General features: G+C 40.1%; 1 protein-coding gene and 1 long non-coding RNA gene across 3 annotated transcripts; both read right to left on the bottom strand.

The window, feature by feature from the left end:
* Positions 1-2807: 2807 nt before the first annotated feature.
* LOC132636252 (uncharacterized) lies at positions 2808-8384 on the bottom strand. 2 transcript variants are annotated; one of them, XR_009581121.1, is made up of 2 exons: positions 7992-8384; positions 2808-7693 (listed from the first exon to the last, which is right to left on the bottom strand). It is a non-coding gene; the product is annotated as an uncharacterized LOC132636252 (long non-coding RNA). The 2 variants fall into 2 exon arrangements; XR_009581122.1 differs by having other exon boundaries at positions 2808-7666.
* A 5288-nt stretch (positions 8385-13672) lies between these two features.
* LOC132637686 (uncharacterized) lies at positions 13673-14443 on the bottom strand. Its single transcript, XM_060354741.1, has one exon. The coding sequence runs from the start codon at positions 14441-14443 to the stop codon at positions 13673-13675; it is 771 nt and encodes a 256-aa protein (XP_060210724.1).
* Between the last annotated feature and the right edge of the window lie 3422 nt (positions 14444-17865).

Genomic DNA, 17865 nt, shown 5'->3' with positions numbered 1-17865 from the left:
CGACGACTGTTCATTAAAAATCAGATTTTGTGATTATTATAAGTGACTTTCTCATTCATTTTCATTCATACTTCATCTATAACCTTCAAGAACCCTCTAGAACTTATCTAAACATTTCATCCACAAAAATTTAAGAGAATCAAAGGGAGATCAAGATTAACAACACCAAATCCATCAAACAAAGTGTGTGAAACTCAAGTGAAGCTCATCCAAACCAAGAAATTCCAAGGAAGGAAAAATAGGGTTTTGAGGAAGGAGGAAGAACTCCACTCTAGGCTTGTTCCACCACCACCTAAGGTAAGTTTCATGACTTTATCATGTTGTTTAAGGTATTGGAAAGCCAAGATGCTTGAATTGTAGAAAGACATGGAAAATGAGTCTTAAATGGATGAATAGTGTCACAATTGAATGGTAGTTGAATGGAATCATAAATGTTGATGTGCCATGATTATGAATATGTTGTAAATGATGATTAGACCAGGAAATAAGCATTATATATGAGAAAACGCGATAACGAACTAAAACCATAAATGTGGAGAAAATAGAGAAAAATGGTGGATTTTGCTCAAAATATATGAATGACGATTGTTGATACGATATTGTGAAGTGATGTTGTAAATGCTTGGGAGTTGATATAGACTATGAGAAAAGTAGTATAAATAAAGGAAGTGCTGCCCAATTTTCTCTAGAAATAGTGACGCATTCCCGTAGTCGATTAACTAAAGTCAATACGAATTCTTTCGTGAAGGTAGCGACGTGACATTAAAGGAGAGCAAGTGAACGATAGCTTAGCTAAACGACAAAGGTATGTGAGGCTAGTCCTTTTATTTCTATGGCATGAATCCCATGATATGATTCTTCTTCCTTTCCATGATTCTCCTATAATCCGGAAAGCCAAGAGCTTAAGATCATGAATAGCTATATGAGTCAAGAGATATGATATGACGTTCTTATAAAGTAAATGATGTTGTTCCTTGTATACACTCACCTTATATACTAATCCCTTCAAGGTGAGGCAGAATGTTCATATATTTTCATAATGAAATCGAGGGTTCACGACCTTACGTCACCTCGATAAAGTGCAGTTGTTCTAGAGTCTTTATGCATGAACGATGACAAGTATATTTTGATAAGCATAATTATTATAAGTAGTTTATGAGGAGCATGTCATCATTGCATCACACCGGGCCTAGTTGGCCGGGCAGTCACCGCGAAAGCGGGCAGCTATACGATACACCATAGCCAGTTGGCATGGGCAGTCACCAGTAGTGGGCGGCATGAGATGGTACCCCGGACACGGGAGGCCTGGACACTGGCTAATGTTACTGATTATCACACCGCACCGATATGGTCGGGCAGTTTATATATATATGATATACATACATGAGATGATGATAAGCTTAAAAGTAAGTCAGCATGCATTACTTTTCATGTAATTCCCAGTCAGGTACAGTTGCTCCATTCTTGATGCCTCCCTTGTTTCCTTGATGCATTATTATTTTTCATGCCTCTCATACTCAGTACAATATTCGTACTGACGTCCATTTTCTTTGGACGCTGTGTTCATGCCCACAGGTAGACAGGGAGGTGAGCTCGATCCAGATTCTTAGTAGCTGCCAGCTGATTGCGAGCACTCCATTGTCCGGAGGTGCTCATGATTATTCTATTGGTATATGTATATTTTGGGCATGGTGGAGTCTTGTTCCACTTATATGTATAGTATGTCAGTAGAGGCTCGTAGATGCGCAGTGTGGGTAGATGGTCTCACGAGAAGCTTTTATGTATATGTATGTATTATTTTGATGGCCGAGAGGCTTACGTATATAAAAATATTTTTATTTTCTCAAATGAAAAGATGATCTTCTTATGTCCTAAGCATGAATTGATAAAAGAGCATTAAATGGGTAAGGTGAGTAGCAGAACGAGTGGTGCTCGGTGGCTAGCCCCGGGTACCCGTCACGGCCCCTAGCCGGGTCGTGACATAACTGCTAAAGGAACTAATATCCAAAGATGACTTATACAAATAGCATTTTTTAAGTCCCGTTCACGTAAATAAATATATGCGCGTGTACGAATGATTAGTGAGAATATAGATGCACGTATGTAAAAAATGATATATGTGTATGTTTATTTGTAAAGTAAGTAGTTTAGTATGCATGAGCTGCAAACATATATACACAAATTCGTGACGTATTTTTTGCATAAAATAGTCTAAAAATGGGAGGATTAGTATGTATATTTTTTGAGAAAATAATGTACATATAGGATATTTATTTCCTACGTAAGGTGGTATATAATGTTTCAAAAATAGTCATTTGTGATATGAGAGTAATATGTATAAACGCGGTGTAAAGATGATTAAAGAGTTAATAAAAAATAAGATAGAGTAGATATATATATGTATGTATGGAAAAAATAAAGTAATGTACCTTGGAGCTCTCGTAAAATAACTTAGATCACTATACGGGGACCCGAATAAAAGTATTGCATAAACTTGAAAAAAATTATACCTGCTCACATGTTAGTATCAAAAGAATGTAATTCTAAAAATGGTCAGTTTGCAACCACTGCTTTTACCCATAAAAAATCTACATTTTTATCCCTTTGAAACTTGCGTTTTACACTTACAACAATTCACATCTTGGCACTTTGCAGAAATCTATATTTGGAACTCTTAATTCTTCCGCAATCTTTCGAAAAGAAAAGGTTTGGTTAACCACATTTATATGGTAAAAAAGTATGTCTATTCCGCCGTAAAATAACTGGTTGCAACTTAGGAAAAGTTAACTAAAAGGAACTGTAGGAAAAGTTAACTAAAAGGAACTGAAGAACGTTCATAATCGTTATCCCGAATATACTTAAATCGAAAATTATACCAAAGGGGATGGGGGGTAAGCAACTAAACTTATTGTTATACTTAACCATTTTTTTTTCCGCAGGTTCATACACAAACAAGAAATAAATATGCTACAAATACAATCCAAAAAAAAATGTTAGTCAAGAATATAAACATGTACATACATGATGACACGAAGACACGAAATTTAAAGAGAGGAAGGAAGACGGGGACGCTAGACACGAGCAATTAAATCTTGCAACTGGTTGTTCTCTGATATGGGCAGAATCCGGGGTTGTCATAACTCCAAATGCTCCCAAGGTTTCCTCATGAAAAAGAAAAGAAAAGATAAAAGATAAGGATTAGAAACAATTCTCAACAAGGAAAAAGAAGTCTATATAACTTTAAGACGAGAATCAAATGTAAGACAAGGCTTTCTCGTGTATTTAGCCGAGTTTATAACTGATTTCTTTATTCTTGAGTCAAACAAGGTATACTAGGATACATGTAGCTATATCTAATGAAAAACTTCATGCTAATCTCATGAAATTTGATCATGAGTTAACCACACATTGAACAAACCAGAACTAGACAAGACTATGACTCAAAGTTCTAAAGGGAGAATTTGAACATACAACCTCAAGATCAATTTGATGATAAAGAAAGGTTCAGGTTTTATAACTGGAAAGCAAGGATTTCCTCTGGGCTAATTAAATAGTTTTAAAACAGTACCTTAACAAAGAGCGCCCCTATAGCAGATGAAGCAGGTACAGACAAATGCTTAGTTATCCAAAACTTTAACACATAAGAATTTGAATTATCAGAAACTCAATCCCCAAAGTTAGTACTTGGTTATATAGAGAAAAGTACTTTTGATCTCATTCTTCCAGGAGTTTTAGATCCAATAGGTGGCTGCATATTTCACTACTCAAGCAAATACGGGCTAACACAGCAGAGCAGAGAAACATTTAAGGTCTATAACACTGTTATTGACTTGGAACTTAGTTGCAAACTACAAATCAGTTTATACATGACACCAAGTCCATATTATACTTCAAACTACTAGTGACCTCTTCAAAGGTTATTAAGGCATAACTAGGCTTAGGTTTAGCATACCAACTTCAAGTAGGAGCAGATTTTATTCACCAACAAGAGCTAAATGAATTCTAGGTGGGGAGCAAGTAGAGTCAAAACTAAACTCAAACGGATCTCCATTCAACTCTAAAGAAAAGCTTATGCTCTCGATCATATAAAAGAGGGAACTTTTATTTCTACTACCTAACTTATGTACTTGAATTTAAAACTATGCGAAAGCTCATCACATTCCATAAACAATGACAAGGAATGGGGTAAAGGATCTGTTTTCGGTATTTAGGAGGGGGGGGGGGGGGGGTAAAGGATGAGTATTTTTACATAGAAATGTAAAGAGAACAAGCTCAAAACTACCAAATTCTTTTATATTTATTACAGTTATACTTCGTAGTTCACTTTTAAGAGAACAAACTACCAACTGTATTCACTTGATCAGGCAGGCTTAATAAAATAACTGGAGACATGACTCACACATATGGACCGAGAAATCCAGAAGGAAGGCTATAATATCAACAGATAGAGAGAGGATTAAACCAAATACCAAGTATGGCAGTGTCATATCCACTATTGAAACAAATGTTTAACAAAAAATGAAAACAGAACAAACACATATTGCATTTTAATCATTTTAGGCATGTTGGGATATGGGAACAGTTTTCAACTTTACAAGATCCTCAATATGTTTCAACTCAAACAGAGGTAAATTAGAATGTCTAAGCATATTTCAAGATAACTTGCTCTTTAACACTTCACTATGTTTGGCTGTCAAATAGTGCTCATGCTTATTTAAGAAAACACAACATGGAAAGGAAACACGTTAATTGAAGGCATGACAAATCCTTATGGGAGGTTGTTTTCAGTTCATCTATAATGAACGGTAAGATCATTTAAGAGGAAACCACATATATATATAATCATAAAGTGCCAGGCTTAAAAGATTCAGGACATAGAAGGGGCTACCACCATCTATATTTCTAATGCCGCACAAGGTCAAAAGGTTTCTAGAACCTTAGGCATGGCATGCTATCGGAGGAGGCTAAACCACACCCAAAAGCTTGCCCTTTACCTTACAGCCAGCTTAACAACAATTCAGGGAAAAAACCGATGAACAAAAGGCATGACAAAGTAAGCAAACTTAACAACCAGAAAAGAGAAACAGCAAGTATACAAAGAGCTAGCTTAACTCATTAGCAGATAGTCACAGGAATCAAGCCCTTATTTAAACTAAACTAGTTGAAAGGTCTCCCACTCGTCTTTTCAAGGCCAAATGTTTTATCTAGCAAGGCAGTTTTTGGCTCAAGGAAAAGAAACAGTGAATCAAAGGCCTTATACTCAATCAGTTAGGGGACTGTTGTAGATTAGGAAAACACTTAGAGTGATTAAAGATTCTCCAGTTTACTAATGATCAACAGAGTTTGAGAATCCAAAATGAATAAAATCTTCCTCTTCTAATACTTCAGATATTTATGCTTAATCTGAGAATGCTCTATCACACAGGGAGGATATTTGCACTAAATACTAAAAGTGAAACTAAAGGCAAAGTAAGAGGAGAAGCAGACTACCAACTTCATCAACATGCTTTTTTTTTTTTTTGATTAGCCCCGGGTGTCCGAGTCTCTTTGAGCCCCGACTTCATCAACATGCTTTATGAACAGGATAGTGAAGAAAATTAAAACAAAAGGCACTGTTGAACTGAACCAGACTGATTTGTAACAGCAAATGCTTCAACAAGAGTAAACCTTTATTTGGTCAAAAGGAGAGAATCAACTTGGTGTTTTGGAAATTATATGAGTCAACAGACACTTCAGAAATCAACATTACTGTTACCTAGGAATAGAGATAGAGATGGGGTGTTGTCAATCACATTTTGCCCCTTTTCTTGTCTATACTAACAGCTAACCAACAAACTAACATTGAATATTATGGGCTAATTGTATGTATATAGGAAGTAACAGTAAACAAAACTAACTGACCAAACAACAACCACAAGAACTAGACAAGGGGTGACTACTGATCACCAGTAGTAACTTCAAGCTATTAATGAGAGGGAAGGCCAATTTCACAGCTGATTTACTTACAAACTAACAATGGAAACAAGCATGATCATTAACTAATCTGGCAGAGCTTAAATCCATTGGCCAATAATTGTATTAAGCTTACAAGGCTAAGGCATGAGCAATCACTTAAAGAGAACTAGATCAAAATTGAACTCAGCCAATCATACAAACATAAACTAAGACATGCCAACACACAACAAAAGCTTAAGAACATTGGAGAGTTACATAATGTAAAAGTCTGATGAAAACAAGCAAGGAAGCGCATTAACTGTTACACGAACCAAACCACCCAAAGGGAGTTATCTTGAACCATATTAAGATCACCTCCTATCAATCATCTCTAAGGATTTTAATTGTAACAGACATAGAAACTCAAGCTTACTTTTCTTTTACACTTATCATAAACCAATAAAAACTGTCACTGTTGTGTATCAACCTCTGAAACAGTATTCATATTAATTTTTAGATATTGCTACATCAAAGTTTTTAAAAAACTAAAGCAGCCTCCAAACTATGTTTTTTTTTTTATTAAGCACCGGGTGTCCGGGTCTCTTTGAGCCCCGACTAATCCCGGGGGTGCACAGGCCCTCGGCAAGGAGTTTCCCGCAAGTGCACCACGGGTACAGCCTCCAAACTATGTTAATGCTATTTTTAAAACAATGACATCTAATTTAATCTAAAACACATTAAACAAAGCATCTGTAGAACATAATGGCAAACTATGGTAGAATATAAAAAAAAGGAATAAAAGAGGGATTTTGGGAATTACTAAAGCTTAAAACCGCACATAGTTACCTTGGCACAGAGCTAACCAATTTAATAACTCATAACAATGGTTAAGAAAAAGCACATTTTTGCATATTTAATGCCTATTTAAGTATTCAAAGATCATATTACTTTGATACACTTCAAATTGGGAAACAGCCTCACATTTAAGAGAACAGTGATCATCCCTAAAACCCACTCTTTAGCCAATTGTGAATTATACTTAGGCTAGATCCCAGAAACTCTTAACAGACTTATTTAAGAGAACAGTGATCATCCCTAACTCATTGAACACTTATTTAAACCAACCATGATGATTAATTGAAACCACATGTATGTTAACAGCTACCAAACAACTGTCATGCTAATTCATTCCCCAAATGACTTGTGAATCAGTTCTTACATTGGTACTAAACTAAACTAATCATAATGAGAGAAGCAAAGCACAAATCATATTAACGGTTAAACCAACAGTACTTAAACGATTGCCAACAGCCTTTAAAGCTTAAAACAGCACCATTTTTTCTGCCAACATTAGGCTACATATTTTAAAATAAATCATCTCAAAACAAACCAAAATAAACACTTATATGCTAATGCGAAAATGAATGATAGGAATAAAAAGGGGTTCAAGTATTATCGTTTGACGGCAGCGACGGGGCGACGGGAGTTAAACACATATTCGACGAAATTAATCGCCTTACACTAATTTACAACAAACGAAGAGAGAACACATTCCAGCCAACCAAACCAAGTAAACGATGAGAAAATACTTGAACGACTACGTTTCTACTTCTTATAAAATGAAAGACGAAGAGGGGACGAGTGTGGTTACCTTCTCCGTGACAGCGAATTGAGGCTAATGTCGTCGTCGGGTCTCCGAATCCGCTCCAAACAGTCCTTGCTCAGCCGAGTACTTGAAAGGAGATTTCGATACCAAAAACTTAGAGTTAAAAAATGGAATTTTCTCAGAACCCAATTTCTAAAGCAATAGGAATTTTATAAGAGGGAAAAACTTATGAACAAAACAAAAGAGAGTTTTTTTTTCTTTTCTGTCGTTCTCCTCTTTTTTTTCGACTGATCTCTGCCCCCTTAACAGCCCATAGAGGGGCTGTATTTATAGCCAAAGGATGGGGTTAACGGCTCCCTTAAATGCTGAATTCGAATTTTGAAAGAAAAAAAAAGGGAAAATTTCTAATGACTGGAAAAGACAAAATTCTGGTCAGGAGGAAAGGAATCACCTTTCCAGATAAGATTTGATGGCTGTGGATTCGTTGGGACTCCGAATCTCGCGGGTATGACAGTTGACGAGCCTTTACCCACTGGGTCGAATAAGAGTCGACCTCAAAACCGACGGTTCATCGCACTCCTCTTCCACAGAGGTTGATATGATCCCCTACTGACTCCTTTCGGCTCTGCTACCACGTCAATCAAAGGGAAAAGAGACGTGGTAGCAGTGGAGGCGGCTATGGTTTCGAACCAACAGATTTCGATGTTTTGGGTTAAAGAGAGAGTGGGGTGTTTGGTTCCGTGGTCTGATGGACGTGGTGGTGGTGAGGTGACGGACGTGACGGGGTGGAAGGGGTGGCGGCGAGGTGGAAGAGAAAGAGATGAGAGGAGCGTTTGGTTAGGGACGTTTGGTTAGAGATGAAAGACTGATTAGGGACTTAGTTGGGGATTTAGTTTTAGGTTTGGGCCGGGTCGGGTGGATATTGGGCTGGACGTTTTTGGGTTGGTGGGGGATTGGGCTAGACGTTTTTGGGTTGGTGGGGAATTGGGCTAGAGGTGTTGGGTTGCTAATTTAATTTGGAGGAGAAGGGAATTGGCCCAATATTATGTAGATGAGTTAATTTCTCATCCCTTCTTACTTCAATCAATTAATTAAAATATGCTCCTTGGTCCTAATTAATTCCCACAAAATGTACACCTATATAAATTACAATAGAATTAGTTTAATATACGTATTTAGTTTTAAAATGGAGTAAGAAGACGATTAATATAGTAATAAATAGGATTAAAGGAAACATGCCATATAGGATCACCAACGCTATTTTTGAGTGGTTTAATTGTAAAAAATGATGTTTAGTAATTTTTAATTTCAAATATGATCGTTTGGTAATTTTTAAGAAACAAATAAAAAATATTCTTAACTTTAGAGAAATATATCTCGAAAAATAGCGTAATAATTAATGAAAATATTTCAAACTCATTCTGGCGAATTTTCAGGACTGAGAAGCATAGTGAAATTAATCAAACGAAAAAAAAAGGCCAAAATTGGGTGTCAACAGCTTGTCCCTCTTGGACCAGGGATGATGAAAGAGTCTTTGAACGAATACGTTGACGTAAACCCGATTTTGTCCCGACAAGTACATCAAATTGGGTTTGGAAAGAGTACAACTACAAAGGGGGTAATTCTTTTGGGAATCGAGAGGTGAGTTTATGAATTCAACCGAACTCTGGTTCCTGAGTAGCCTACATATCTCGGGTCATAAGAGAATCAGGTCAATGTAGTTCGAATAAGGAGACGATAAAATTTTGAGAGGTCCTCAAAATTTTCTACAGTGTCTGAATTATGAGGACACTGGTTCTTTTTTCACGGATAGGGGATAATAGTTTTATTGGAGATTCGGAAGATTGAGTTGTTGAAAAAATTCTGAGTGACGCTAAAAAATTTGTCCCAGTGTTGTAGTTATAGTAACACGAGGTTTCGGATATTGAAAGGGTAGTGGTTTCAGCATGAGTGAAAATAGCTAGAATGGAATATGACTAGATTGACTCTGAGTCCCCTACGTATTAAAGAGGATGGGAGTTAATTCAGTTAAAAGAAAACGAGAAGACAGAAAATTTTGAGGGATCCTCAAAATTTTGTCCCAGTGTCGAATTATGGTGACACTAGATGTTGTTAAGAATATGTTGTCAAGTTTCGGGAAAGATTGCTGATGAAAAAGGTCTTTATAATGACGAGATGTACCTTTGCTGCTTCTTGATTATAAATGTGGCGGCCGCAACACACCCATAAGCGAGACTCTACACGAATGCATCTATGTGCTGTCATAGTATCATATCAGCTCGTCGTAGGGGACTGACCCTCAGAATTGTCCCAGTATCGCGTTATGACGACCTTAGGATGCGGAAGAATTTGAATGTGTTTCTAGAATGTATATTCTCAAAAGAAGTGACTTCTTGAAAAAATTGAAAGAAAAACTAGTTGGCGAGCTAAAGCGGAGAGCGGATTCATTGACTCTAGCTTGTGAGTTTGATGTCCTCATCAAGCGGGGTACCTCAGTTCGCTGTGGCAGAGATAGTTCCACGTTGTATTGTGTTCATCTGCAAAAAATGTAAAGATACCTGTGCAGTTCAAAGTTATAATGTAATAATAACATAAGGAAATAAAGGAAAGGATTGTAGACAAACTAGAATTGAAAGCACCGATTTGCGAAGCGACTAAAATATAAAGCTTCTGGCTGGCGGAGAAACTGTAATGTAGAGGCTTCCGGCTGGCGGAGCGAGTGTAATGTAAAGCTTCCAGCTGGTGGAGCAACTGTAATGTAAAGCTTCCGGCTGGCGGAGCAACTGTAATGAAAAGGCTTCCGGTTGGCGGAGCAACAATATGTAATGTGATGTGATCGAGCCTGACTCAGGCTGCCTACGTATCCAAATGGGATCAGGTCGTAACGTAGTTCAATTACAATAAGGGGGTAAAATAAAGCAATGACCGAGCCTGACTCAGGCTGCCTACGTATCCAAACGTAATCAGGTCATAACGTAGTTCAATTACAATAGAAAGAAGATTAACAAAGGGACCGAATCCGGTGGGGATTGCCTACGTATCCCACCAAGGGAAATCAGGTCGAATCGTAGTGTTATATCCTGCATTTTCGAACGTCGAATTATTTGTAAGCTGAGGTGGGGCCCACATGTCAAGATTTTTTTTGGGACATGTGACAAATTATATGAATCACATATGTGAAGTTAAACACAACTCAAGAAGGACCCTTGGGCCAAATCAAAGTGGAAGCCCTCCAAAAGGACAATTTAAGGAAGCATTTTCGGATGATCTGACTTCTAGGGGCAAAAACGGTATTATAAGTTTGAAATTTGGGAAAACGTCCAGAAATAAAAGTTGTAGATAATTTAATTATCTTTCCATCCATAGGTCGTAGGCCCTCATACGATATCGGGATTAAAAGTTATGACCGTTTTACTGAACGAACATCCAGTCAGAAATTTTAACCTTGCGCGAACGCGCCCAGATGGGGCGCGAACGCGCAGAAGGAAATCATTTAACTCTACGCGATCGCGCCAGAAGGAAGCGCGATCGCGATGAGCACTTTTCCAGCTGCTTCTGGCAGCTTCCAAAACAATTATAAAGAGGGGGAGACCCCCTCATTTTCAGTCCAAAACCACGAACACCACCCCAAAAATCCCAGAAAATTTCCCAACTTTCCACCACCAAATTTTAGCCCAAACCAGGTATAATTTCCCAATTTCAGTCCGGATAGCGTATAGTTTTCACTGCAGAATCGTATGGCAGTGCGTTGTGGCATAAAACTAAGGTGAAAAAGGGAAGATACAACAATATTAAAAGGAGAAAGGTATGAATCTCTTCCTATTTGTGTTAATACTAGCTTATTTACGAAGAAGACGCGATTAAATAATTGTATACTGAGTTAATTACTTATAAAAGTTGGAAAACAGCGTGTGGGCTGTTTTATGGAATATGTTGATATGAAAAAGGATATTATTGATGTTGGTATTGTTGTTGTGTTGTTGACTGCTGAATTAAAAATTCGGGCTAGGCATATAAGCAGGGGAGATGCTGCCCAAATTTCTGTAGACAAATAGTGAATTAAAGAATGCTAAAAGTCTTACTATTGACAATTGGTAAATGTGACCATTTGTAGATTTTGAGCGAAACGGGAATTGAATTTGGACAAGCGTAAGACGCAGCTAAGGTATGTAAAGTCTTTCCCTTCATTCTTAGGCATGTTCTGAACATAATAGGCTCGGCCGCGAGCCTTAAATATGACTCCGTTCCTCGGAATTCGATATGGAAATCTGCTCCAATTCCTTCAGTAAGATTGAAACTATGTCCTTATAAAATATCTTTAAAGTATGCTTTTGTACGAAACCTTCCTAAACGGAGTCGGAATACTTTCGAATGATTATGGATGACCTCATAAGGTCTTTTATCAGTAATTTATGTATCTTGCCTCGAGTTGGTCCGAGGTGGGACCACGGAGCCCCGATACCCCGTGAATGATCTAAATTGCCTCATTTCCGTCCGTTTTTCACAGGCAACATCTGAACTATCATTTTGAACATAATATGACTGTTTTTATATAAATCTCACAATATGGTTTTGATATCTGAACATCTAGTTCGGGTTATGATCTGTCGTACCTCCCCAAGTGACGTGTAGGTGCGTAGTTTGAAAACTATCTGAATACTTTGATTCGATCTGCCAGTTGGCCTATTTCTGTTCCGTTGAATCTGTACGACGATCTGTACGTATGTGGTTTTTCATTAATCAGTTCGTGCATGTGCTATGATTCCTTTCACCGGATCCCGGGCCGGTACGTATATCGTGCGGTGGGCCGCTGAGCCCCATATATGAATTCTGAAGTATGATGTGTCCGGTTTCGGGGTACTGTGTTATATGTCCGTCCCCGGTTACCGAGGATATATTACGAAGTATGATGAGTCCGGGCTCGGGGTGCTGTGTTATCTGTCCGCCCCCGGGTACCGTGGTTATGTTATGATGTGTGACGGAGATCGGAGAAGAATTTCTGATATCTGACGTGTTGTGGCGCCAATGGCAGGAGTGGCGACCACGTTCCTGCACCCTATGTGTGACTCTTTCTGTTTGTATGACTTATGCTTCTGTATGTCCGTCTGGATTATCTGACCGACGGGTTATGATTCTGTATGTCCGTCCGGATTATCTGTCCGACTGGTTATGATTCTGTATGTCCGTCCGGATTATCTGTCCAACCGGTTACGATTCCATCTGTCCGTTTGGATTATCTGGCCGACGAGTTCCGATTCTATACGTCCGTATGAATTCTGATTCTGTCTGTTGGACTATGACTCTGTCCGTCCGGCTTATGAGCCTGTCTATTATATTCCTGTGCTTCCGGTCCAGATCATGATTATGTTTGATATATTTCTGCTTTACATACTCGGTACATTTTTCGTACTGACCCCCGGTTCTTCGGGGGCTGCGTTACATGCCCGCAGGTACAGGCGCACTTGGTGATACGCCGCCAGTCTAGGGCTCGGATTCTGCTATTCTGAAGAGCTCCTTCGATCCGGAGCAAATACTTTTGGTATATATCTTCTGTTATCTGTAGACTCTGTATGTATGGTATTTTGGGGTACGGCGGGACCCTGTCCCGTCATCTGATTCTGTATGTCTGTAGAGGCCTGTAGATAGATGTGTGGGTTACGGGTTTCGTCTGTATGTTAGCCTTATCGGCTTATCTGTAAATGTCTGCATGTTCAGGTATATATAGATATATGTTTGCGCGCGTGCCGTATCTGTATCGGCCTACTTCTGTAACATCTGTTTTAAAAAAAAAAAAAAAAAAAAAATTTGTATGATACGAAATTCGGTCAGGTAGGTATGTACGGGTACCCAGTTAGGGTACCAGTCGCGGCCCACGGGGTTGGGTCGTGACACGTAGTTCCAGTTACAGGAAGATAATGTTTTTTGGGATTTTCTATTACAAGAGACCAGACCCGATGTGGGTTGCCTACGTATCCCACCGTAGGAAGTCAGGTCAGTGTAGTTCTGTTACAATAGAAATTCAAACTACAACGAAAAAAAAATGCTAGCTTGGATGTCTTCAGATGTAGTACTTCTTGGTCGAGTCTGAGTTAATGGGCTTCATGCTCACTTTACCATCCATTTCTTCCAAAATCAATGCTCCCCTGAAAGCACTCGATGAACCACGTATGGACCTTGCCAATTTGGTGCGAATCTCCCTCTAGGTTCGTCCTGATGAGGTAATATTCGCTTTAAAACCAACTGCCTTGGTTCGAATTTCCTAGGCCTTACTCTCTTGTTAAATGCCTTGGACATCCTGTTCTGATAAAGTTGACTGTGACAGACAGCGTCCATCCTTTTCTCATCAATGAGCATAAATTGTTCGTGTCTACTATGTATCCATTCTGCATCGTCCAAACCAACATCTTGGATAATCCTTAGAGAAGGTATCTCTACTTCTGCGAGTATCACAGCGTCGGAACCATAGACCAACATATAAGGAGTTGCTCCTGTGGATGTTCTAGCCGTGGTACCATAACCGAGCAAAGCATATGGCAACTTTTCATGCCACTGCCTGTGACTGTTTGTTATCTTCCTCAAGATCATCTTGATGTTTTTATTTGCTGCCTCGACTGCTCCATTCATCTGTGGTCGATAAGCTGTGGAATTTCGGTGGTCAATCTTAAACTTTTCACAAGTCTCTCTCATAAGATCGCTGTTGAGATTGGCTGCATTATCTGTGATAATTGACTCTGGAATCCCAAATCGGCAAACTATATTGTTGCGAACAAAATCTGCTACCACCTTCTTTGTTACTGCCTTGTACGTTGAAGCTTCGACCCATTTAGTGAAATAATCGATGGCCACCAGGATGAAGCGATGTCCATTTGATGCGGGGGGTTCGATAGGTCCAATCACATCCATGCCTCAAGCGGCAAACGGCCAAGGGGAGCCCATTACATTGAGCTCATTTGGGGGAACTCGAATGAAATCTCCGTGAACTTGACATTGATGACACTTTTGTACATAGCGAATGCTGTCTCTTTCCATAGTCATCCAAAAGTATCCCGCTCGCAGAATCTTCTTTGCCAAAGTGAATCCGTTCATGTGGGGTCCACATGTCCCTGCGTGTACTTCTTCTAACAACCTCGTCGCCTCTGTGGAATCCACACATCTTAACAATCCCAGATCTGAAGTCCTCCTATATAGGATTTCTCCGTTAAGGAAAAAGTGATTTGCCATTCTCCTCAAGGTTCGCTTCTGTTTGTCAGTTGCATTTTCCGGATATTCTCTCATCTCGAGCAACTTCTTAATGTCGTAGTACCATGGTTGGCCATCCAATTCCTCATCGACATGAAAACAATATGTTTGCTGATCGTGTATCTCTACCTTGATAGGGTGGTTCCAGCAGCACGAGTGAGAATTCTACAAAGAGAATGGCTGAACATGATCACAATTGGTATGGATGACGAGAGTTGGTGCACACCCGAGTATTACGCCTGGTATAATGTGGGAGGCCTGGCACTTTTGCCAACCGAGGACGGATTCGATGGGCTCACGGACGATGAGGTAGCCGCTTGGCTTACAGTTGAGATATTGCCTCTCATGAACGTCAATAATAATATGTACAGGCAGGTAGTTCCAGGTTCAGTAAATCATCTGATACAACTGGTAGAAGAGGAAGATCCGGTGGAGCTGGAAGATGAGATGGAAGAGGATCCCGAAGAAGAACCGACAGAGCCAGATGAACCGATGGAAGAGGATCCGGAAGAAGATCCAGAGTGGGAATCAGAGCGTAATCTTGTAATGGAGGTAGAGCCGGTGAAATCACCTGAGTACACTCCAGCAGGATATTCAGAGGAGGAACCGGAGCTGCAGTCCGAGTGCAGGCCTACAGTACATGGTATGGAGGAGGGACCTGAGTATGATCCAGAGGCAGGTTGGGAGATAGAGACAGACCCAGAGGAAGAACCTGAGTATGACCCAGGGCCTGATTATGATCCAGCATATGATGGGGATGACAATGACGGCCCGACGTGGCCCTAGACTATTTTCTTTCCCCCTTTTGTTTTCTTTACATTCCAAAAGAGTGCCGTATGGCCCAATTCCTTTGTACGCCCTCGTGGCCACCTTTTGCATTTCCATTTCAAATTTCCATCGACCCATTCCTTTTGTATGCCTTTATGGCCATCCCCTTTTGTGTTTTATCATTTCAGACTGCCATAGGCCTATCCTTGTAAGCTCTCGAGCTACCTTTTGTTGGAATGGAAGTTATGTTTGTTCTAAAAAATCACAGAATGTGTCAAAAAAGGATCATCATCATCAACTTGGCAAAAAAGAAGCTCCACAATTAGGACACGCTTGTTTGCACGTCGACTTGACATAACTATGTGATCAAATGTGTTACTATACTCTTTCTAAAGCTTCCCGGACTAACTTTTGTTTTCCAATTGTCTTTATTTTAGTTTTATCCCCCCAACAGAGGTTGATTTGCGTTGATCTTCAAACTGGCCGAGTCATACTACAATTTGAGGTCTAAGTGAAAAATGACTATCACCAACGAAGTCAACCCAACTGCTAACTTTTCCATAACAAATGAAAATCCATAAAGCTCGACAAAGAGGATTAATCTGAACGATGAAGAAGAGATCGCTTTGCTAAAGCTACAACTTGACGAAATAAGAGGAGAGCTACGCCAAGTTCGGGACCTGACCCATCTCACTGTGACTGCTTTCCCAAACCCACCTCACTTTCCATCTTTGGATTCGCCGGTTCCAGAACACTTCCCTCCATCTACACGTCCACCTCCAATACCCCTTTCCTTTTCCAACCTACCTCCGGTCACTCCCGCGAATGTACCAAATATGCATAAACAAACCCCTTACGTCCCCGACTACACCCATACTTCATAAAACCCACTATCAACCCAAACCGCTACTGCACCTACTCACCCCACCGTGCAGCATATACCAGGGGCACACGTTGACACTTCCCACGAGCAACATGTGCCACCGGTATATGCAGCCGGGGCTCCAACCTTTACCGCTCCTGTCACAGTGAGGGTCCTGTTCAAGGTGGATCAGTATGCAGAAATAGAGAGAGATGCCAAGATAGGAGAAGTCGAATCAATCATTAGCCAGCTGGACAGTATAAGGAAAGAAATGAGGAGCATGCGAGTCACTCGGGGAAGTGAGAGTTTGGATTATGATGATCTATGCATACACCCGTATATTGGCATGCCAGTAGGGTACAAACCTCCTAAGTTTGATATTTTTTATGGGACAGGTGATCCTTATGCACATTTGAAGGCCTACTACAACAAGTTAGTAGGAGTAGGAAGGAACGAGAAATTGAGGATGAAATTATTTATTAGAAGTTTGTCAGGAGAGGCGCTCACTTGGTATACTCGCCAAGATCCTCGCAAATGGAGCGACTGGCAGGATATGGCTGGGGATTTCATGAATCGCTTCGGATTCAACACTTAGATCACACCAGACAGGTTTTCTCTGAGCAACATATAAAAGAAGACGACTGAATCATTCCAGGATTACGCAAGACGTTGGAGAATGGAGGCTGCCCGAGTTATGCCCTCATTGGACGAAAGCGAGCTCAGCAAGTATTTCATTCAAGCTCAGGAAGGAATCTACTTTGAAAAAATGATGGGATCAATGGGTCAAAAGTTCACAGATTTGGTCAAAATGGGAGACTTTTGGGAAGAAGGAATCAAGTCCGGAAAGATTCAATCAATGGCCGCACTACAAGCCGCAAGCAAAGCCATACAGTCAGGTTCCATCAGCGGAATTAAGAAGAAGAAGGAGGCCATATCTAATGTCACACCTTACAACCGGCGAGGGGAGTCACCTCACCTCGCCGGCGATGTCCACTTGATGCGGGGGGTTCGATAGGTCCAATCACATCCATGCCTCAAGTGGCAAACGGCCAAGGGGAGCCCATTACATTGAGCTCATTTGGGGGAACTCGAATGAAATCTCCGTGAACTTGACATTGATGACACTTTTGTACATAGCGAATGCTGTCTCTTTCCATAGTCATCCAAAAGTATCCCGCTCGCAGAATCTTCTTTGCCAAAGTGAATCCGTTCATGTGGGGTCCACATGTCCCTGCGTGTACTTCTTCTAACAACCTCGTCGCCTCTGTGGCATCCACACATCTTAACAATCCCAGATCTGAAGTCCTCCTATATAGGATTTCTCCGTTAAGGAAAAAGTGATTTTCCATTCTCCTCAAGGTCCGCTTCTGTTTGTCAGTTGCATTTTCCGGATATTCTCTCATCTCGAGCAACTTCTTAATGTCGTAGTACCATGGTTGGCCATCCAATTCCTCAT

Source organism: Lycium barbarum, chromosome 4 (genome assembly GCF_019175385.1).
Source record: "Lycium barbarum isolate Lr01 chromosome 4, ASM1917538v2, whole genome shotgun sequence".
Taxonomy (NCBI): domain Eukaryota; kingdom Viridiplantae; phylum Streptophyta; class Magnoliopsida; order Solanales; family Solanaceae; genus Lycium; species Lycium barbarum.
The sequence above is the reverse complement of the archived record's forward strand: the minus strand, read 5'-3'. Positions and strand labels throughout refer to the sequence as shown.

Coding starts and splice junctions, on each gene's coding strand:
- LOC132637686 (XM_060354741.1), bottom strand. CDS start 14,443: ATGGATGTGATTGGACCTATCGAACCCCCCGCATCAAATGGACATCGC.